This window comes from Pleurodeles waltl, chromosome 11 (assembly GCF_031143425.1).
Source record: "Pleurodeles waltl isolate 20211129_DDA chromosome 11, aPleWal1.hap1.20221129, whole genome shotgun sequence".
Taxonomy (NCBI): Eukaryota; Metazoa; Chordata; class Amphibia; order Caudata; family Salamandridae; genus Pleurodeles; species Pleurodeles waltl.
Genome location: NC_090450.1, coordinates 286,082,333 through 286,105,114, shown reverse-complemented (window position 1 = coordinate 286,105,114; position 22,782 = coordinate 286,082,333). Strand labels below are relative to the sequence as shown.

The following is a 22,782-nucleotide window of genomic DNA, read 5'->3' as shown; positions in this document are numbered from 1 at the left end:
TGTTTTTCTTGAAGGATGCAGACTTCTTCCTGTACCACTGCTTGAAGAAGGTGTCTTCCAGGAACTGGCAGTAGGACTGGGAGTTGAGCTTGACTCCATCCTCAACCCGAAAAGGCCCCACAAGCTCATCTTTGATGATACCAGCCCAAACCAGTACTCCACCTCCACCTTGCTGGCGTCTGAGTCGGACTGGAGCTCTCTGCCCTTTACCAATCCAGCCACGGGCCCATCCATCTGGCCCATCAAGACTCACTCTCATTTCATCAGTCCATAAAACCTTAGAAAAATCAGTCTTGAGATATTTCTTGGCCCAGTCTTGACGTTTCAGCTTGTGTGTCTTGTTCAGTGGTGGTCGTCTTTCAGCCTTTCTTACCTTGGCCATGTCTCTGAGTATTGCACACCTTGTGCTTTTGGGCACTCCAGTGATGTTGCAGCTCTGAAATATGGCCAAACTGGTGGCAAGTGGCATCGTGGCAGCTGCACGCTTTACTTTTCTCAGTTCATGGGCAGTTATTTTGCTCCTTGGTTTTTCCACACGCTTCTTGCGACCCTGTTGACTATTTTGAATGAAACGCTTGATTGTTCGATGATCACGCTTCAGAAGCTTTGCAATTTTAAGAGTGCTGCATCCCTCTGCAAGATATCTCACTATTTTTGACTTTTCGGAGCATGTCAAGTCCTTCTTTTGACCCATTTTGCCAAAGGAAAGGAAGTTGCCTAATAATTATGCACACCTGATATAGGGTGTTGATGTCATTAGACCACACCCCTTCTCATTACAGAGATGCACATTACCTAATATGCTTAATTGGTAGTAGGCTTTCGAGCCTATACAGCTTGGAGTAAGACAACATGCATAAAGAGGATGATGTGGTCAAAATACTCATTTGCCTAATAATTCTGCACTCCCTGTATGGCATGGATAACAAGATAATTCAAGAGGTAGAAGATGTATGCGAGACCATGGAAGATATAATCCTGACGGTTCATGGAGAATTGGTCTCTCACAACTGTGAGGTAATTTCACTTCAAGAAGTCAAGAAGGAGAGCACTGAAGTATTGGATAAACCGCATATCCAGGCCATGTTAGATGGTTTTCAGGTTAAGTTGTTGGTGGATTCGGGAAGCTTATTCACCCTCATCTCAAAGGAAGTATTTGATTCTGGATGGACAGATTCTTCGCGTAAGAATCTAACAATTCCCGATATAAGAGCCGTGGGATACGCAGGGAGAAAAATAGAGATTATAGGAATGTGCTGCATGACTATTTCCTTTAAGGGAAGAATCATTCAAGGGAAAGTGTACATCACAGACTTTGGTACAAATCTCCTTGGTTGGCGCCATCAGAAGGACCTTGGAATAATTTTAAATCCAAATGCAAAGGAACCTGTGTCACTTACTGAGGAGATAGGTATTGGTGTTGTGACAGAATCTATAGAACATGGATTAGTTGCAAGATATCCTGAAGTTTTCTCTCCTAAATTGGGTCTTTTAAGAGGATTTGTGCATAGGATTATAGTAAAAGAAAATACGACACCTATTGTACACAAGGTAAGAAATGTCCCAAATTTAATGAGGGAGCCATTAAAACAAGAATTGGAAAAATTGTTGAAAGAGGACATCATCGAACCGATAGAATCTTCGGAATGGTTGGCTCCGGTGGTCGTTGCACCAAAGGAAGATGGTAAAATCCGTCTATGCATTGACCTTAGAGACCTCAACAAATGTATATGGGTTGATCGTCAACCTCTTCCAAATATTACAGAAATGCTATCAGTGAAGGCGAAGGGTAATACATTCAGTGTTTTGGACATGTCATCAGCGTACCATCAAATAAACCTACATGTTGATTCACGACATTTAACATCCTTTGTAACACCGCTAGGGGCTTTTAGATATAAGAGAATGCCCTTTGGACTTGCTTCTGCGTCTGCGGTGTTCCAAAGGATAATGGAACGAGTTTTTGGGGACATGAGTCGTGTATTATGTTTTCAAGATGATATACTGATCGTAGGGGAGGATGAATCTGATCATGATCTTTTGTTTCATGAAGTAATGCACAGGTTAAAAAGGAATGGCTTAACAATTAAGAGGGAAAAGTGTCAGATTCGTAAAAGGGAAGTGACATATTTGGGACACACAATAAATGAATGTGGAATTAGGCCAAAGAAGAGCATTGTCTCTGCAATTAAGCATGCTCTTCGAAAGAAGAGTTAAGGTCATTTCTGGGTCTTGCAGAATATTGCTCCAAGTTTGTTAAGAACTTTACAGAAATGGTTGAACCATTAAGGAGACTTATGAAGAAGGGAGTAGTGTATGTCTGGGATGATAGTTGTAAGTGCTCTTTTCAAGAACTAAAAGATCATATTTCGAAGGTTCCAACCTCAGGAATATTTGATTCATGTGCCAAAACCTTTTTAACAACTGATGCTAGTAACGTAGGTGTTGGAGCTGTGTTAACTCAAGTTAAGGATGGTGAAGAATGCATCATTGGTTTTGCATCCAGGAGGTTGCAGGGTGCCGAAGTCTCATATTCCGTGATAGAGAGGGAGGCCCTGGCCTGTTGTTGGGGAATAAACCATTTCAAATTTTATTTGTGGGGTTTACCCTTTAAGTTGAAAACTGACCACAAGCCACTTACCTACATTTTTAAAGGGGGGCGTGGTTTAGAAGGTGGTATTACCCCGTGAATTTCCAAGTGGTTGTTGTCAGTATTGGGATACAACTTTACGGTGGAATTTGTGAAAGGTGATAAGAATGTTGTGGCGGACTACTTGTCTAGAGCGCCAGTGGATGAAGGTGAGTTTCAGGAAATGGAGTCAAAAGATGTGGTGAGTACCATTTTAGGAGAGATGGCTATAACAGCACAAGAGTGGGAACAGGCAGAAGTTAGTGATATAACTATGCAAGTTGTGAAAGCAAGAGTAGTGAGTGGTTGGAAGAATGGTGATGAGCAGGATTGTGATTTGGTAAGGTACTTTAGAATTAGAGATCAACTAAGTATAGTTAATGGGAGGTTGTTAAGAAGGGACCAACTCGTTCCACCTGTTAATATACGTAAACACATTATTGAGATTACACATCAAGGACATCTGGGTAGGGGAACAATGAAAAGGAAGGTGAGGCAGACATTTTGGTGGCCTGGAATGGACAAGCAAGTGGAAGAAGCAGTAAAAAATTGTGTGGCATGTGCCAATAGCGATAAGACCAAGGTGTTAAGGCACGTACCTCTGGCTCCTGTGCAATTTCCTAGTGGTCCATGGGAAAAATTGGCAATAGATTTCATTGGACCTATGTCTAGTTTGGGAGTGGGGTGTAAATTTATATTGGTGTTAGTAGATTATCATTCCAAATGGTTCACTGCTAAGGTGGTTGGGCATGTGAAAACTTCAGTAGTGATAGAATTCTTTGAGGAGGTATTTATGGAGGAAGGCATCCCAAAATGTATTGTGTCCGATAATGGGGTGCAATTTACATCATCAGAAATGACTGATTATATACGAAGAGTTGGAATCAAACATGAGAGGGTAGCTCTTTTCCATCCGCAAGCCAATGGTCTGGTGGAGAGGGTAAACCGATTAATAATGGAAAACATACAGTTATCTCTGGCGAATCGACTTCCATGGAGAAAAGAGTTGAGTAAAATGATCTGGACTTATCGAACGACTCCCCATTCTACAACGGGAGTGTCACCTTTTGTATCATTAAAGGGAAGGGAACCTGGTGTGTTGGAGTGTCCGGTGTGGTTGAAGACCAATAATAATAGAGTGATAGTTGATAGAGATTCAATAAGGGCAAGAGTTGAAAAAATGCAGGAAAAATGTGCCACACACTACAATAGGAGGATGGGTGTGAAGTCCTGTACTATACAAAGAGGAGATTGGGTGGCAGTAAGGAAGAAGGTATTGTTCTTAAAGGAGAAAGCAAATATTTTCCTCCTCAACGTGTGTCGAATGTGAAAAAAAATGTGGTGGTTTTAGAAAATGGATCCATATGGAACATGGGAAATGTTTGCAAACTTAATCGTTGAAATTCTTATGGTATTTTACATTATTGTATATAGTTAATCATATATTGTTCATTTTGATTTGTCTTGTTTTTAATGAAAGGGGGGAGGTGTGTGGAGATCTTAGTATTCATTGTAACATCTTCCTTATGGAATTTGGAATGTGATGAGGTAGTAGGCTGAGGTCAGGAATGGAATGATGGGTGGGAGAAGGATCTGGAGAAGGGAGAGAAAAGGACGTGTCTATAACTGCTGAAGGTGTTATGACTTGTTAACCGTAATAAAGAAAACTTGGAAAAAGAAGAGGAATTCTGTGGAGTAAATGTTACACTGACCTTTGCAAAAAGGTGGTGGTGAAAGACCTTATGGAGGGATGTCTAGGCTTTGTCCAAAGTTGTGAAGGCGTGCACAGATTTTCCAAGATCTTTGACAAATTTGTTGCCAACAAGCTTTCTGTTGGCCAAAGGACCCAGCTCAGTGTTCGCAAGCTCTGTGAGTTTAGGATCGATGCGCATGAGTACTTAGCATCTGCCCTGTACTGAATTGGCAAGATGAATAGTGCAGGTGGAGCTCAGCCTGCCGGTGTACCAGATGTATAGGAGTGTCAGTCTCTTTTGTTGAAACAGCCATTTTGAATATTTTGCAATGTAGTCCAGAAAGGTCAAGGACTTTGTCTTGACAGGCCTTTCAGGACCCTTCAATCCCTTTTTTAGTGTTTTTAGAGGACCGTTTGAGGAAGGTGGCCAGGTTGGATTCGAGTTTTGGGGTCTCCGCTACTCTGTGTGGGCAGCGTGGAGACATTCAGAACGGAGTTGGTTACAAACGTCCCTGTCCAAACTTTTACGGAGTTGGTTGTGTACATAGTCGGAAACTGCAGTAAGGGAGGTTCATTCCAAATAACAGGGGTGGACAAAGTTGTCTGGGTCAAAATCTAAGGCAGTGCCTGGATCAGAAGAAGGGAAGGGGGGGGACTGGTCACGTTGGCTATCGCGATGGCCTTTGGGGCATTGATAGGAGTTGTCTGAATCAGAGGGGGTGGACTGGGAGTCATCTGTTTTGTTGTCAGGAAGCAGGAAAGAAGTGGAGGAACCACTAGTTGACGGTTGTGGCGCAGAATAGGTATGATCTGAAGAGAAAGACCATGACATGCGAGCCATGGTCGCGGCATGGGGCCAGTCATATGACTGTGAGGGACCACTGTCAGGTTACAGAAGTTCGTGGGGGGGTTCTGGACCATAAGGAGGAACAGATAAATCATATTGGTGGGCGATGGGCTTGAGAGCAACTGCCATTGTTCTATTTACTGACTAGGTAACAGATGAATCCAGTTCATGAACAATATCTCCTGCTAGGAGGAGGTCCTCTTCATCCTGATCATGAGGCAGGCCGGTAGGGTCATTGTATTCTGCTATGTTTATTATGTCAATCTGTTAATATAGTGTCCTAAGCATCTCAGAATAACCTTCATAGCCAGGTTACTTGCCCAGGCGACACCTGTAGGGGAGATGTTCAGAGCTCAACTGTGGTGTAAATTTCCAAGCGGGAGCTGGCTCAAACCTGCTGAGCCTCAGCATGTGCGCTCGCGTGACTGATACAGTTCCGGAATGAGCCCGTTGCATGTAAAACATGCGTGTGGGTCAGCGAGCTGAAAAGAGGTCTATTGTGGTCCTCGCGCTAATGGGCTTTGTCTCCCTGCCCCTTGGCACCCCCATCCGGTGCAAATAGTACGCCATTTAGTTGAGGCAGTACTCGCACACGCTGTACAGTTGAAACAGAAACACATATAAGCAGCATATGTACAATAGAAAAAACAGAACACTTATCTGAGCGAAAGCAGCAAAGAAAGAGGAAGAAATATGGCGCCAGTAAATTTATGTATGTGGTTATGTGCCGTGATTGCTGCAAATGACATGATGTAATATTGGATATTTTGGAAAATGCAGTGTGTTACAAATGTTTAATTCTATTGGCTGCTGTAGTTTTGTGTATAATAAAGAGCAAAGAAAGAGAAGCATAATCTGAAGCCTCCGGGGAGAATTGGTTGTTTCAAGACATGGTGTGCCTCGGCAGTTTGAGAACACCCACAAACATATAGGGCCTGATTCATAATCTGCATATTGTGGTACAAAAATGAGTACTACAGTAGTACTACTTACTAATAACAAAATGCCATTCACAATTCTTTGAGTGAATATCTTCACCTCCACTGCTTCTATTTTTTCTATGGGGAGATCCTCACACATGTAAGTTTACTACTGAGTAGTAAAGTGGGGACAACCAGGTTATTGGCTGGAAAACAGAAAATACTTACTATTAAATGAAGGCATTTAGATAGGCGTACATGGGGGGCATGGTGGACTGAGGAGTTTAGGAGGGCCAGATAGCCACCCACAAAAGAGTAATCCCATTGCTATTCACAAAGTGCGCTTCTAAAGCTACTACGGCCAAAGAGGACCCAAAACAGTAGTAAATGTACACCAACTCAGACCCGGAGTATTTAGAGCACCATACATGGGACACAACTGGTACTGCAACACCGTTGCATAAAAATTAATGAAGCCAGTAACTTAAAACCCAATTGGAAATAATGTGAAACTAAATGTATTTATTTGAGCTTCTTAAAATATATATCAAATTTAATTTAGTAAGAAAAATGATATCTAAATAAATAAAATAAAAATATAAAATATTTGAATAACCTTTTTTAAATTTAGAAATAAATGTAATATTTAAAAAATATCAACATTTTACTTTAAGTGGGATTTTTTTAAATAAATATAAAAAACAATATTTCAATATAATTAAATTAACTAAATGTTCAGTTAATTGTTAATAGTGCTGTTGCGTTATTTAAATATTGTCCTACATTTAAAATAAATATATACAATTAATTTGCATTAATATTCAACACAGATCTATCTTTACATTTTTTTAAGAATAATAAGCACTTTACATTTTCCAGCTACTTTACCATAGGGAGATCTTCGCTCTCTTGGCCCGGAACTCTGCCTACGTGTGAAACGTACACTAAAACATTTACATTTAGGTCTGTCCTTTGTAGTACATTTATAAAGTCGGAAATAGTGAAAAATTAAAAGTAATGCATTTATTAAGTACATTTACGAATATAGATTTACTTATGTCTATTTTACCTTTGTGTATAGCCCCCTTAGTTTCTGGACATTCCCAATGTCCGATTTGACCCCTCTCCAAACCCCAAGCCTGCAAGTGGTCTGAGATTTAGGGGGTCATTCTGACCCTGGCGGCCGGTGACCGCCAGGGTCACCGACCACGGGAGCACCACCAACAGGCTGGCGGTGCTCCCTCGAGCATTCTGACCGCGGCGGTTCAGCCGCGGTCAGAAACGGAAAGTCGGCGGTCTCCCGCCGACTTTCCGCTGCTCGGGGGAATCCTCCATGGCGGCGGAGCGCGCTCCGCCGCCATGGGGATTCTGACACCCCCTACCGCCATCCTGTTCAGGATGGCGGTAGGGGGTGCCGCGGGGCCCCCGTAAGAGGGCCCCGCAAAGTATTTCAGTGTCTGCAAAGCAGACACTGAAATACGCGACGGGTGCAACTGCACCCGTCGCACCTTCCCACTACGCCGGCTCCATTCAGAGCCGGCGTCCTCGTGGGAAGGTAGATTTGCCCTGGGCTGGCGGGCGGCCTTTTGGCGGCCGCCCGCCAGCCCAGGGCAAATCTCAAAATACCCTCAGCGGTCTTGTGACCGCGGAGCGGTATTTTGTCGGGGGAACATTGGCGGGCGGCCTCCGCCGCCCGCCAATGTTAGAATCACCCCCTTAGTCCAGTAAGGGTGGATGAAGTATCTCTCCTTCCACATTGGGTGAGGATAGAAGGTAAAAGCATTCTCCACTGGGAAAAATTGTTTACAGGCTTAGGAAAAAAGTAAAAATATGTGCCTCTGCACAAGAGATCCTGTTCTCTCTGATCCGACCTTTCTGTGATGGAGTCCTCGGAACAGTGGGAATAGGAACCTAATAGAAAAGGCATCTGACCTTCCCAGGAGTATGGCTGGAAACTCTTTGGTGAGGCATTCCAGAAGTACTACTATGAATGCTGGTGATTAGGGAAGAGTCCTTGAAGTACGTTCTGTCAGAGGAGGAGATCCTCACCCGTCGTTTTACAACCTTTTCGTGAATATGCCCAAGAGTATTCCTGTACTTTTCTTGTTGTGTTAAATAAATGACCATATAGTGTTCTCACTCTTCTCTTTTGATTTCATTAGACATGTTATTTCGTTCTTCGGAAAGCCATAATGAAAACATTGGCAGCTGGGCTCCTACTGTCTTCTATTTCCCTGTGTTCTTACACATTCTGGAAGAGCAAATGGCTGGACCATGAAATCAATCTTTGGAAATCATACCTACAAGAAACCAGAACAAAAGGTACTGCAAACTTTTTCAGAATTCTAGAAACATGGCATACTTCTGGCATCTTTTTTGTGGAGACTTCAGATAGATTGGCGCCTTCATCGCTTGAGATGTGTTCAATTGAGTCAGCTGCTCGGACATATTTTAGCAAACCTGTGTTTTTCCTCATGAAAGGGCTCAGTCGCATAAATAGATGGAATTCAAGTTTCAAAGCCCTTACTCTACTGTCATCCTTCAAAAACATCAAAATTCTTCCTTTGAGGTTTGACGATGTGTTCCAGCACACTCCAATGCTTGACTGGTATCAGAAGGTATGTTTTTGTCTCATAAAGTCACAGTATAATTTAGCTACTTTGGAGACATGTTGTCAGGATGTATGTTCACTCACCCGTTCACTAACGCACTTACTGAAGTACCTGAACTGCATTATGATTGAATCAATTGTTTTGCACAATTCACCAGAGCTTTTTACTGAACCCTGACCGCAAATCACTGCTCGCTCATTCTTTGTAATAATGCAAATAGAAGTTATGTTAAACCTCCAGAATGTAAAATTGTTTGCTATGTTTAGCTTTAAAAATGTATTTAGTGGTTAGTAATTGTTCATTGTGGATAAACGTCCCTTCTTTCTTCAAGTCAGGTTGACATTTTCATATTAGGCATTTACTGTGGAGAAAGGGAATCAGCATATTTGAAAGCATAATTACCTCTTTGTTATTTTTCTTCGTCAAAGTCCTTAATTGCTTGAGGTGATCAGCCTCCTAAAACAGATTACCCTAATTCAAATAACAGGAGAGAGACTTTTATTTCACTTTAAACAGGTCTTCTTCCCTATGAATTACCGTTCTAAGTCCTGCCTTCTCCTCCAGATATTTCATCCGCTTGACAAACACCTTTCTTGTTCTTTCTCTGTCAACACAGAGACCTACAGCCTCTAGTTATGTTATTTTTTACGCTTTTCTTTCTCCCTTACTAAATTTGTTTTATTTCATTATGTTGACATAGGGATTGTAGATGGCCTGCGCAGATTTGTTGTGAATGCACTAGCAGGACCTTGCTATGCTTTTCAAATTGAGCCTACCGGACAGCATAAGCAGTCTGGTTGCGGTAGAAATATTGTGGCATTACCAAAAACATAAGGGGGCCTGCAGGCCGCACATTGATTACCATTGGTTAGCTTTACTGTCACTCTTATTTACTTACTTTGTATTAAGTGGTTTTACTTGTTTCAGCCTGTCAATCTTATGTTTGTCCCAGTGCTTAACTTGTGCTGTTGTTTCCCGGTGCACTTATTTCGTAACACCTGCCCATACATATTTATGACAAGCTACCACATGGTAGCACTGTCACTCTAATACTAGGATGCTCTCCCAGTTCCTGTGGCATTGGGTCACCTCACATAGTCAAAATTGTCAAATTTGTAGGTATTTAATGATAAGTAGGTGTCATTGGTATTTGGCAGAGCTGGCAGGGACCATAGGTGGTGCAGGCTGCAGTGATTCCATGAAAACTATCTGGGACTCTGGCTCTTAATATTTTACAAATGAATGATAGATTTGTCCCTGCGCTGAATCATAGCCTCTCTACCATGTCTCTGATTGGCTGGCTTCTATGCTTCCTCTGCTTACTTTTAGTGAACTACTTTTATTGTTTGCTTAAGCACACCATAAGAATGCATGTGTTTTCCAGCTCTTGCTTTCTTTATGCTCCCTCAAATGCCCTACACTCTTTGTTCCTTTTGTGTGCACTTCTGCCCCCACGCCCTCCACCACGCTGTCTTTTGGGAGGGGTCCCCTTCATGATATACAATTGTGTCCCTTGACCTACATGCCTGAACTGCATACCATTGATCCTGTTTTTTTTTTATTTTTAGTTACGCCACGCACAAATCCCTTGTTTGTGTATTGACCTACGACCATTCTGTAGGAGGCTGGCCTGGTTCGTAGTGGGTACCTTGGGTACCTACACCCTACAGCAGGTCCAGTTATCCCTTATTAGTCTAATGTAGTAGCGTTCTAGCAGCTTAGGCTGATAGAGGTAGCTATAGCAGAGCAGCTTAGGCTGAACAAGAGACATGCAAAGCTCCTGCAATACCACTTATAGTTACACAGTACTTATACACAAGTGAAGACAATACTCAGTGTTACCAAAAATGAAGGTATTTATTTGGGTGACACAGTACCAAAAATATCTTGGAGACAATACTCCTTCTGGAGGTAAGTATTATACACAATATATACACTAGACACCAAAAATAGACAAGTAAATAGTCATAGAACAATGCAAACAGTGGGAAATCCTATAGAATGCAATGGGAGAAAATAGGTATAGGGGCAACACAAACCATATACTAAAAAAGTGGAATGTGAATCACAACTTCCCCCCTAGACAAGTGCAGAATCGCTGGGAGAGTAAGAATACAGTAAAGGTAAGTAAATTACCCCATCCCAGAGCCCAGAAAAGCAGCAGTAAAGTACTGCAAGTTTCCTTGGGACACACTACACCTCGTTTTGGGGATTTTGCCGCAGCCAACCAAGTCTGCAAAGAACAACTGCTGGATTATTGGACCTGAAGACCTGCAAAAGAAGGGGACCAAGTCCAGAAGTCGAAAGAAGTTCCAGGAAGGACATGAGCCCCTGCCAACCTAGAAGAGGGTGCAAAAGAAGAATCCTCGGTTAATCGAAGACTGCAGAAATGCACCCTAGGAAGATGCCAGCAGGTTCCTGCATGATGCAAAAGATGTCCCATGACGTGAAGATCGTTGCAGACGAGATTTCGTGCTGGAAGGCGCCAACAAGCCTTGGCTACGGCAAAAGTGTGTTTTTCATCAAAATGGCGCTGGTTGGACCCAGGAGGGACCTGGGGGCCTCAACTCTGTGTGAGGAGGTGGCGGGGGCTCTCAGCACTTTAGAGAGCTCTCAGGATGCCAGCCAGCACCCCCAGAAGCTGCAGGATGCAGGTTCAAAGGAGGTGCAAAACCGTGATGCAGCACAACAAAAGAAGGTCCCACGCTGCCAGACAACAACTCAGCGAGTTGAGCGTCACAGGGTGGAGTGCTGGGGACCTGGGCCAGGCGGTGCACAAAGGAATTTTGCAAAGAGTGCACAGAGGCCTCAGGAGGCGAAGAAGACCCAATACACAGGGGTACCATCATTCTCGGGGAAGGAAAGGCCTCCAAATTGCGTCAGCAGGACCTCAGGACAGTCTGTCGATGATGTCCACCCTCTGTGTCCTTAGGAGCACGCTTGTCGCCGCAAGAGGAGTCCCAGGGTACCGGTTGTCGCCTTGGAAGGTGCCTGCTTGGAGCAGGGGAGTGATTCTGTCACTCCACTGGAGATTTCTTCGGTCCTTCTGGTGCAGGATGAAGACAGTGAGTCCCCAGAGCATGCACACCGTGGAAATAGTTTCAGTTGCTGACTTGGAGCTGAGGTTGCTGAAGAAAAGTGTCACTTGTAGACACTTTGTTGCAGTTACAGTGTTTCTTGGAGCAGGCTGCGGTTGATCCGGGGTCAGAAGAGTCTGAAGTTGTTGCAGAGGATTCCTGAAGGGAAGTTGCAAGCAGAATCTGAAGAGAACCCTCTGGAGAGACCCTAAATAGCCCTGAGATGGGGATTGGCAACCTTATCAGGTAGGGACCTATCAGGAGGGGTCTCTGACGTCACCTGCTGGCACTGGCCACTCAGAGCCCTCCAGAGTGCCCCCACACCTTGCAAAGCAAGATGGCTGAAGTCTGGGACACACTGGAGGAGCTCTGGGCACCACCCCTGGGTGGTGATGGACAGGGGAGTGGTCACTTCCCTTTCCTTTATCCAGTTTCCCACCAGAGCAGGGGTGAAGGGGTCCCTGAACCGGTGTAGACTGGTTTATTCAAGGAGTGTACCATCACTTCCCTTCAAAGCATTTCCAGAGGCTGGGGGAGGCTACCCCTCCCCAGCCTGTGACACCTATTTCCAAAGGGAGAGGGTGTAACATCCTGCTCACAGAGGAAATGCTTTGTTCGGCCTTCCTGGAACAGGGCTGCCCATATGCCAGGAGGGCAGAACCCTGTCTGTGAGGTGGCTGCAGCTGTAGCTGTAGTGCAAGCCTCAGAGAGCTGGTTTGGCAGTACTGGGGGTTCATGGTGGAGCCCCCAGGATGCATGGAGTTGGCTTCTCAATACCAGATTTGAAATGTGGGCACAATTCCATGGTCTTAGAGACGTTACATGGCCGTATTCGGAGTTACCATTGTGAAGCTACATATAGGTATTGACCCATATGTAGTGCATGCGTGTAATGGCGACTCCGCACTCACAAAGTCCGGGGAAATGGCCCTGAACTATGGGGGCACCTTTGCTAGTGCAAGGGTGCCCTCACAGTTAGTAACTTTGCACCTAACCTTCAGCATGTGAAGGTTAGACATATAGGTGACTTATAAGTTACTTAAGTGGAATGAAAATGGCTGTGAAATAGTGTGTGCACTATTTCACACAGGCAGCAATGGAAGTCCTGTGTAAGGGTTTGTCTGAGCTCCCTATGGGTGGCAAAATAATTGCTGCAGCCCATATGGATCTCCTGAAACCCCAATGCCCTGGGTACCTAGGTACCATATACTAGGGACTTATAAGGGGGGGTCCGGTATTCCAATTGAAATTGGTAAATGAAGTCACTGGCCTACAGTGACAAATTTAAAAGCAGAGAGAGCATAAGCACGGAGGTTCTGATTAGCAGATTCTCAGTGACACACTACACAGGCATACACATTAGGCCACAAACTATGAGCACTGGGGTCCTGGCTAGCAGGATCCCAGTGAGACAGGCAAAACATACTGACATATAGGTTTTTATCTATGAGCACTGGGGTCCTGGCTAGCAGGATCCCAGTGACACAGTAAAAACACACTGACACACACTCACAAATGGGCCAAAAGCGGGGGAAACCATGCTAGAAAGAAGCTACTTTCCTACAAGGGGTCATAAATAGCTGACCACATAGCTTTACATATGTGGTGGGCTCTCTAAAATGGAAACTGTCCTGCTGGGCAGAGCATCCTTGCAGACAAAGGCCAGGCCTGGAAGGTGGCTTAACCAGGGCATATGAACTGGGAAAGATGGAAGCTTAAGACCTATCAATGTCTTTGTTTTGTTGTCTTCGATAGAGGAGGGGGTACTGCGCAGAGTACTTGTGGACTGCTACAACACCTAGGATTGGTGTGGCACTGACAACAAAGATGTGAAGGAACATGGCCTGGAGTCCGATTTGAAGAAGGAATTCCTGGTTGCCAAGATATCCGTTCTGTGAGTGAGGGAAGGAAGTACCAACCCTGCAGGATCAGTGGATTGTGGAAGAGACTGCTGTCATTAATCTTAGTGAGGGGTTGGCCCAGCAGAGGCTTCCTAAGTCGGCTTCTGCAGTGCGACCTTTGGCCTTTATTCTTGCCATAGATGCCAGGCAGCTGGAGTGGTGTGCCAGTGTGTTAGGCCTGACTGAAGCTGGGATAAGCATCTGCTGGTAGCCTGTGTGCCCCACAAGTGAACTGTATGACTGTGACACTGCTAACCGTGTCATTTGGTCAGAAACAGTCCTGCAGGCTATGTGATTCAAGAGGTTCTGTGTGACATTCTTTGAAGAATCAAAGTCATCACCTCGAGGCAGTATGCTGAGGACTGGCTTCCACTGTGATGAAGAATCGTCATCTGCGGGCGTATGGCCAGCGCTCTGAAGAAGTAGAATTGAGTGTTTGGTGGAGTTCTATGTTTTCTGTGTAATAAAGAAGTAGTCTTTCCTACAAAGACAAGCATTGGGCAGAACATTGATCTAATTGTGCTGCTGGGTGGGTGATATTGATTCTTGAGCCTGAGTAAACTTCACACTACTCTTCATGAGAAGCCTGTGACTGCTCTCTACCACTGAGAGTCAGATGCTGAAAGGGTTGTGCTTGGTCCAGTTTGCAGAGCCATAGTAAGGGAGGCACAAGATTAGCAGTGGAAAATGCCCTCAACCCACACCCTTGGCCTCATGAATGGGGTCTGACATTCTCTGTGTTGTTATATGGTCTCACTACAAATGTCCCTCTTATCTTAAAACAAACTCGTTGACTGGCCAATGCTGAATATATCTCATGTCAACCAATGTGAAAAACCTCCAGAACACCGTGCAGCAGCACACACTCCAGAATGATACATTACTTTTGACTCACCACAGGCACTGCATTTCAATACTCTTTACTTCTAGATTAAATTAAATCTTTTGCTACTTTCTGTATGTGCTACAGCGTTCCCTTGGCTCTTGTAGAAAACAACTAAAGGGCAGAAGAGCCGGACTACACCGCAAAGCAAGATTCATTTTGATGTGTAAAGCTGAAAAGCATAGAGATTTCCTCAGCTGAAGACATGGCTGTAAATAACTGCGGTAAACATGTAATGAAATTGGGCCCACATTAAGAACTCTGAACACAACTACTGCTCGTATCTCCAATAACAGTTCCGAACAGAATACTGCCCACATCAGCTCCTGATCCACGCACACAAAGCACTGCACAACACCGGACCCACCTACCTCAACAACCAACTCAGCTTCCACACCCCCACCCGAAGCCTCCGCTCAGCAAACCTCGCCCTCGCCACAGTCCCCCGCATCCGAAAAACCACCGCCGGCAGCAGATCCTTCTCCTACCTCGCCGCCAAGACCTGGAACACTCTCCCCACCATCCTACGACAGACCCAGGACCTGCTGGCCTTCAGAAGACTCCTCAAGACCTGGCTCTTCGACCAGTGGCACCCCCCTCCTCCCCAGCGCCTTGAGACCCTCGCGGGTATGTAGCGCGCTTTACAAATGCAGTGATTGATTTATTGATTGATATCTCGTATCATAGGACTCCACTGCTCTGTACATAGACATCCTCATTCATTGATACCACTAGTAGACAATCAAAAGCTGAAGCTCCATGTGACCCTGGGCAGAAGGACCGAACAATGCTCACTGATATCTTTTCCATGTTTAACTCTGTGCAGTTATTGCATTTCTGCTGTCAGATGCAGGTATTGGTGGGCTTCACATTTTTTTGTAAATGCTCGCTGCTTGTAGTAGGAAGCCACAGGCTCTTCCAATGTTAAAGAGACTTACTGTGTGCTTATGTTATATTAACAATTGAATCCACACTGTGATCCCCTCTCAACCTTAAAACAGCTACTGTGAAGCAAATAACATACCACGTGTACAGGTTTGGCTTACAGTCACATTTTTTTGCGAGCCCAATGTTTTACAAAATCATAATAAAAATGCATATATTTTCATACAGGGGCTTTCGTTCACCCCCCTTCATCCACTAGTCTGTTTAAGTGACCCTGGCTTTCACATTTTGCTTCTGCCACTACAATACAGAGCATGGAGTAATGGGTCTGCCCACTTCCGCAACTGGCTCTCTTCATTGTGTGCGACGGCATTTTGCTTCTGCACATATGCACATCCATCTGAAAAATTAACCCACTCCTGTACCAGGGGTAGTACGCGACACTTAACTTTTATTTCATTTTTTATTTATCAGTGTGACATACATACACTTGCCACCTTCAGACCAACGCAATTTCTAACTTTTTTTTACTTCGAATGTATACTGCATATGTTACAGCATGAGTAAACAGCATCTACAAAGTTAACAGGTGGAAAAGATGAGACCTATTTGCTGTTCCAGTACTGGTTATTGCTTCTTTGCCAGTTTCCATGGTATCAACTTTCCGCCTACTGCTTATTCATTGCTATAGCGGGGTTTCAAAGTGGGTACAGATTGATCAGTTGCGGTTCTTGCTCAGTGAAAAATTAAGAAAGTTATCTCCTTACTTGGAATGTTGATGCGGAGTAAGGGAGATGTATTTTGTAAACTTAGTTATTTCTAAACGATATGAGTCTGGGGTATTAAAAGGTCTTGGGAGAAAAAGTAGAACTCTCGTAAATGTACCTTGAAATCATTTTTTTCAAGCAAAATAGTCAAACAACGGAAGGGACACACATGGCCTAATGCCTATATTATTTGACGCTCAGACTAAAGGTTGGGGTTCAATTCTCCCATTCACAAAGTTTGATTTTTTTTCTATTTACCAAGCTTCACTGAAAGTAACTAGAATAAGTTCTTTGTTTAAGGCAGAGCATTTTCTACGTATTTATTTTCAGAAACATGAAAAGTATTCGTGTTTACACAGTGGTTGAAAGGGCGTTACAGAAGTTTAGCTACTGACTGGCAAGGGTAATCCTGTGCTATTAAGAAGCACCTGTACTATCCCATCAAACGTATTGATCCCTCCCGTACAAGTGTAGGAACTCTCCTTATTCAAATTTAAGACGTGTTAGTACTCCGAACCTGTGAGTACTGCCAGTTTAAAGCACTGGGTTAACATTCACGGCTGGTTGCTGGTCTTATAGGAGGGCGGTGGTATCCGTTTTATATTTCTATAACTTACCCTTCCTTGACAAGAAAGTGATCCAAGAAATATTTTGTTTAAGGAATGCTAGAAATGTTTTCCTCTTGCTCTATGGAATGCCCCCCTGTTAAAATCTAATTCTAGACCCTTCTGAAGTTGCTGGAGCGTGGAGCAGTCGATGACGAGGATCGAAATATGTACGAGGTCTTCAATTACAAGAGGCAATTTCCCATATTTGAAAATTAGTGGGCTTTCCGGAACACGAGTGTAAAGTTGTTGGTGACTTGTTCGCCGATAATGAAACTTATCCAACTGATTTTTTACCTCTTCGCAGAATAAATTAATTGAAGCATTCAGAAACTCATGGCTTCTGAGATTTTTGAGTAAACGGCATAAACTGGTTTACTTCAGGAAGTAATCCTTCAGGCTTCAAATGTGGACTATATCTTGGCCGCCCAGTCGTCTGGTTCTTCTATGGCCTCGAAAGTAGCAACTCTGCCAAAACCCGTGGATACAAAAGTGGAATAATTGCTTAGCGTTCCTTTGCAGCTTAACTTTTTTCGACCAAAGGAGGAATTTATGCTGCTCAGACAATGTTGAAAGACATTTAGATTGTATTTGTCTGTATTCAAGAATGGGAAGACCCTGCACCCCTATTACTTTCTGTAGAACTTTCTGTTTAATTCCTTTCTGATAATACATTTAGGGCCATATTTATACTTATTGACGCAAAACTGCGCTATCGCAGTTTTGCGCCAAAAAAATTAGCGCCGGCTAACGCCATTCTGAAGCGCCATGCGGGCGCCGTATTTATTGAATGGCGTTAGCCGGCGCTAGCAGACCGGCGCTGCCTGGTGTGCGTGGAAAAAAACCACGTACACCAGCCAGCGCCGGCGTTGGGGAAAATGGCGTTAGGGCGTCTTAAAATGGGGCAAGTCAGGTTGAGGCAAAAAAATCGCCTCCACCCGATTTGCGCCATTTTTAACGACGCCCAGACGCCATTTACATGACTCCTGTCTTAGTAAAGACAGGAGTCATGCCCCCTTGCCCAATGGCCATGCCCAGGGGACTTATGTCCCCTGGGCATGGTCATTGGGCATTGTGGCATGTAGGGGGGCACAAATCAGGCCCCCCTATGCCAAAAAATAAAATACAAAAAAAATAAAAAGTATACTTACCTGAACTTACCTGAATGTCCCTGGGATGGGTCCCTCCATCCTTGGGTGTCCTCCTGGGGTGGGCAAGGGTTGCAGGGGGGGTCCCTGGGGGCATGGGAGGGCAGCTGTGGGCTCATTTTGAGCCCACAGGTCCCTTAACGCCTGCCCTGACCCAGGCGTTTAAAAGAGGCGCAAATGCGGGGGTTTTTGCCCCGCCCACTCCCGGGCGTGATTTTTGCCCGGGAGTATAAATACGACGCATTTGCGTCGCAGTCATTTTTTTAGACGGGAACGCCTACCTTGCATCTCATTAACGCAAGGAAGGCGTTCACGCAAAAAAATGACGCTCATTCCTCATACTTTGGCGCTAGACGCGTCTAACGCCAAAGTATAAATATGGCGTTAGTTTTGCGCCTAAATTGCGTCGAAAAAAACGACGCAAATTCGGCGCAAACGGAGTATAAATATGCCCCTGAGTTTATTAAGGCTATCTTCAATGGCTTTCTATGGTTCTTTAACAGTGAGATATTGTTTTTGGTTAAAATTGTGAGAATTGGAAAAAAGCAAGACAACTTTGATTAATACTGTTTCTTTCTTGCTTTCAAAAATGTTTGTCCCAATCTAAATGAGTTGATTCGAAAGATGCAATTATTCTTCAATCTTTCCTTATTCAGCATGAGCAGACCTAAGGCCAGATGTAGCAAAGTTTTGCGAGTCGCAAATGGCTCGCATCGCTATTTGCGACCCCGCAAAATCTGAAATGGGATGCAAAAATCCCATTTCCGATCACCAAATAGCGAAGCTACCCAGCACCGACTCGCAAAATTTGCGACCTGATTTTGCGACCCACAATCAGGAAGTCACAAATTGCGAGTCGCAAGCCAGTTGCAAATTGCTACTAGTCGCAAAAAGCCCGTTTTGCACATCCAGATAACCACTGATTCAGAGCAGGTGGTAACCAGAACCAAAGTATAAAAGGAGACCCAGAAGGCATCAGGGCTACTCAAAATGGCTGAACTGGACGTGATTGCATGGAGGAGGAGAGTCCAGGCTGCCCAGCAGAGGAGGAGGAGGCAGAGACAGGAGAGGATATACCGAACCAGCAGACACTATTTCAACAAACTAAGGAGGAGATTTATGACAAATATAGACTGAGCAGTGCTGTTATCTTAGAGATTATTGAACTGCTGAAACATCAGCTTGAACAACAGACAATGCGCGGCAGCGCCATCCCCACACATGTGCAAGTGCTATGCTCACTGCACCTCTTGGCCTCGGGTAGCTGTCAGGGGGTGATTGCAGTGGCAGGTGGGGTATCCCAAAGTGCCCTCTCACGATTCTTCAGACATTTCGTAGATGCCATACTGGCACACATGTCCAGATATATATACCTTCCCAGGAATGGGGCAGAAATTAACAGCACCAAGTTGGACTTCTACAGAATTGCCAACTTCCCCCATGTAATAGGGTGTGTGGACGGGACACATATACAAATTTGCCCACCTGCAAATCTGGAATATGTGTTCTGCAATAGGAAATGTACCCATTCACTAAACATCCAGGTTGTATGTGACGCCCATAATGTAATTACTGACATTATAGCTAAATATCCAGGGAGTACACGTGACTCATACATATTCAGGCACAGTGGGATGCAAAAGCAAAGCAAAACACAAACGCTGTGGGATAGCGTAACTGGATGGACGGAATGTGGAACCAATCAAACATTCACCCCCAGTCACAGATCTGGGTTTAATCCATCCATTATTTTGCTCACCATGGCACCCCAGTTTGAACCCAGCCATATGCAAATCAGTCTTGACCCTGTCCCTCATAGGAACAGTCCAGCCCGAACTGCCAGGCCAGGTTCTCCCTGGACCGGAAACAAGCATCCTGGGACCGGTTTCGGGGTTTCACCCCTCATCAGCCAGGCTAGCTTGAATCCAGTGGCACAGTGAGCCCGGGACCCACGTCTGGGCATACCTGGCACACTTAGGGCGGCAAAAGCAAAGCAAAACACAAACGCTGTGGGATAGCGTAACTGGATGGACGGAATGTGGAACCAATCAAACATTCACCCCCAGTCACAGATCTGGGTTTAATCCATCCATTATTTTCCTCACCATGCCACCCCAGTTTGAACCCAGCCATATGCAAATCAGTCTTGACCCTGTTCCTCATAGGAACAATCCAGCCCGAACTGCCAGGCCAGGTTCTCCCTGGACCGGAAACAAGCATCCTGGGACCGGTTTCGGGGTTTCACCCCTCATCAGCCAGGCTAGCTTGAATCCAGTGGCACAGTGAGCCCGGGACCCACGTCTGGGCATACCCGGCACACTTAGGGCGGCAAAAGCAAAGCAAAACACAAACGCTGTGGGATAGCGTAACTGGATGGACGGAATGTGGAACCAATCAAACATTCACCCCCAGTCACAGATCTGGGCTTAATCCATCCATTATTTTGCTCACCATGCCACCCCAGTTTGAACCCATCCATATGCAAATCAGTCTTGACCCTGTTCCTCATAGGAACAGTCCAGCCCGAACTGCCAGGCCAGGTTCTTCCTGGACCGGAAACAAGCATCCTGGGACCGGTTTCGGGGTTTCACCCCTCATCAGCCAGGCTAGCTTGAATCCAGTGGCACAGTGAGCCCGGGACCCACGTCTAGGCATACCTGGCACACTTAGGGCGGCAAAAGCAAAGCAAAACACAAACGCCGTGGGATAGCGTAACTGGATGGACGGAATGTGGAACCAATCAAACATTCACCTTCACCCCCAGTCACAGATCTGGGTTTAATCCATCCATTATTTTGCTCACCATGCCACCCCAATTTGAACCCAGCCATATGCAAATCAGTCTTGACCCTGTTCCTCATAGGAACAGTCCAGCCCGGACTGCCAGGCCAGGTTCTCCCTGGACCGGAAACAAGCATCCTGGGACCGGTTTTGGGGTTTCACCCCTCATCAGCCAGGCTAGCTTGAATCCAGTGGCACAGTGAGCCCGGGACCCACGTCTGGGCATACCCGGCACACTTAGGGTGGCAAAAGCAAAGGGTCCCTTGCTCACTGTGCCACTGGATTCAAGCTAGCCTGGCTGATGAGGGGTGAAACCCTGAAACTGGTCCCAGGATGCTTGTTTCCGGTCCAGTGAGGACCTGGCTTGGCAGTTTGGGCTGGACTGTTCCCATGAGGCACAGGGTCAAGACTGATTTGCATATGGCTGGGTCCGAACTGGGGTGGCATGGTGAGCAAAAGAACGATGGATTAAACCCAGATCTGTGACTGGGGGTGAGTGTTTGCATTGTTCAGCACTCCGTCCATCATCCTTTTGTGTTGCTAAAGTTGCCCCAAGTGGGAAGGGTATGCGCAGACGTGGGTCCCTTGCTCACTGTGCCACTGGATTCAAGCTAGCCTGGCTGATGAGGGGTGAAACCCTGACACCAGTCCCAGGATGCTTGTTTCCGGTCCAGTGAGGACCTGGCTTGGCAGTTCGGGCTGGACTGTTCCCATGAGGCACAGGGTCAAGACTGATTTGCATATGGCTGGGTCCGAACTGGGGTGACATGGTGAGCAAAAGAACGATGGATTAAACCCATATCTGTGACTGGGGGTGAGTGTTTGCATTGTTCAGCACTCCGTCCATCATCCTTTTGTGTTACTAAAGTTGCCCCAAGTGGGAAGAGTATGCCCAGACGTGGGTCCCTTGCTCACTGTGCCACTGGATTCAAGCTAGCCTGGCTGATGAGGGGTGAAACTCTTAAACCAGTCCCAGGATGCTTGTTTCCGGTCCAGTGAGGACCTGGCTTGGCAGTTCGGGCTGGACTGTTCCCAGGAGGCACAGGGTCAAGACTGATTTGGATATGGCTGGGTCCGAACTGGGGTGGCATGGTGAGCAAAAGAACGATGGATTAAACCTAGATCTGTAACTGGGGGTGAGTGTTTGCATTGTTCAGCACTCCGTCCATCATCCTTTTGTGTTGCTACAGTGGGATGCACCAACAGCTAGCACGTGGGGAGTTTGGAGAAGGATATTTATTTGGTATTAGTGACTACACTCTGAAGCCTTACATACAGGTCTCTGTGTAACCCTGTGATGCCCTGCTAAATTTGCCTCTTTTGTCAAACAGGTGACAGTGCATATGCCCTGAAACCATGATTACTCACCCCATACCTAACACTGGCAATCAGAACGAGAGGCAATACAACATTGCACATCGGCGCACCAGAACTGTAGTCGAGAGGACCTTTGGCTTGTTAAAGGCAAGATTCCAATGCCTCCACAAAAGTGGAGGAGCACTCCAGTATGCCCCCAGAAACAGCATGCAAGATAGTTGCCACCTGTGCCATCCTACACAACATCGCCACCAGACGTGGGCTACATCTCACCCCTGAAGACACAGGCACGGAGGATGAGGAGCAAGAGGTACCACACCGACAGCCTGGGGATAGAAGCATCGCAAATGAGGGCAGACAGAGACAGAACCACATTGCAACCCAATACTTTGGCAGGTAAGTGGCAACCGTGACCACACTCACTAATGTCAGACACACATAGCCCAGTTGTGTAGTCAAACAAACAAAACCTTTTCATTACTAAACTATAATGTTGATATAAATGTGCAGTATGCAACAGTCTGGTACGGAAACAGTCAAATCAGACACATTATTTTCATGTGCCTCAGTACCAGTACATGTCAGTGGCTCACAGCCTCCTCCGACTGCGGCCACCGGCTCACTCCAGGTTGGTCCCCTGAGCCCTGCCGTGCACTGCTACTCCGCAGCACATGTGCATCATTGGCAGACACACTGCTGATTGTTGAGCCCTCCTCA

The 22,782-nt window shown here is 45.4% G+C and overlaps 1 protein-coding gene across 1 annotated transcript in view; it reads left to right on the top strand.

The window, feature by feature from the left end:
• The first annotated feature begins 2,852 nt into the window (after positions 1-2,852).
• LOC138265096 (alpha-1,4-N-acetylglucosaminyltransferase-like) overlaps positions 2,853-22,782 on the top strand; it is a 78,379-nt gene continuing 58,449 nt past the window's right edge. Inside the window, exons 1-2 of the mRNA XM_069212636.1 lie at positions 2,853-2,969; positions 8,252-8,707. Coding sequence (XP_069068737.1) covers positions 2,853-2,969; positions 8,252-8,707 — 573 coding nt within the window. The remainder of the gene's footprint in view (positions 2,970-8,251; positions 8,708-22,782) is intronic.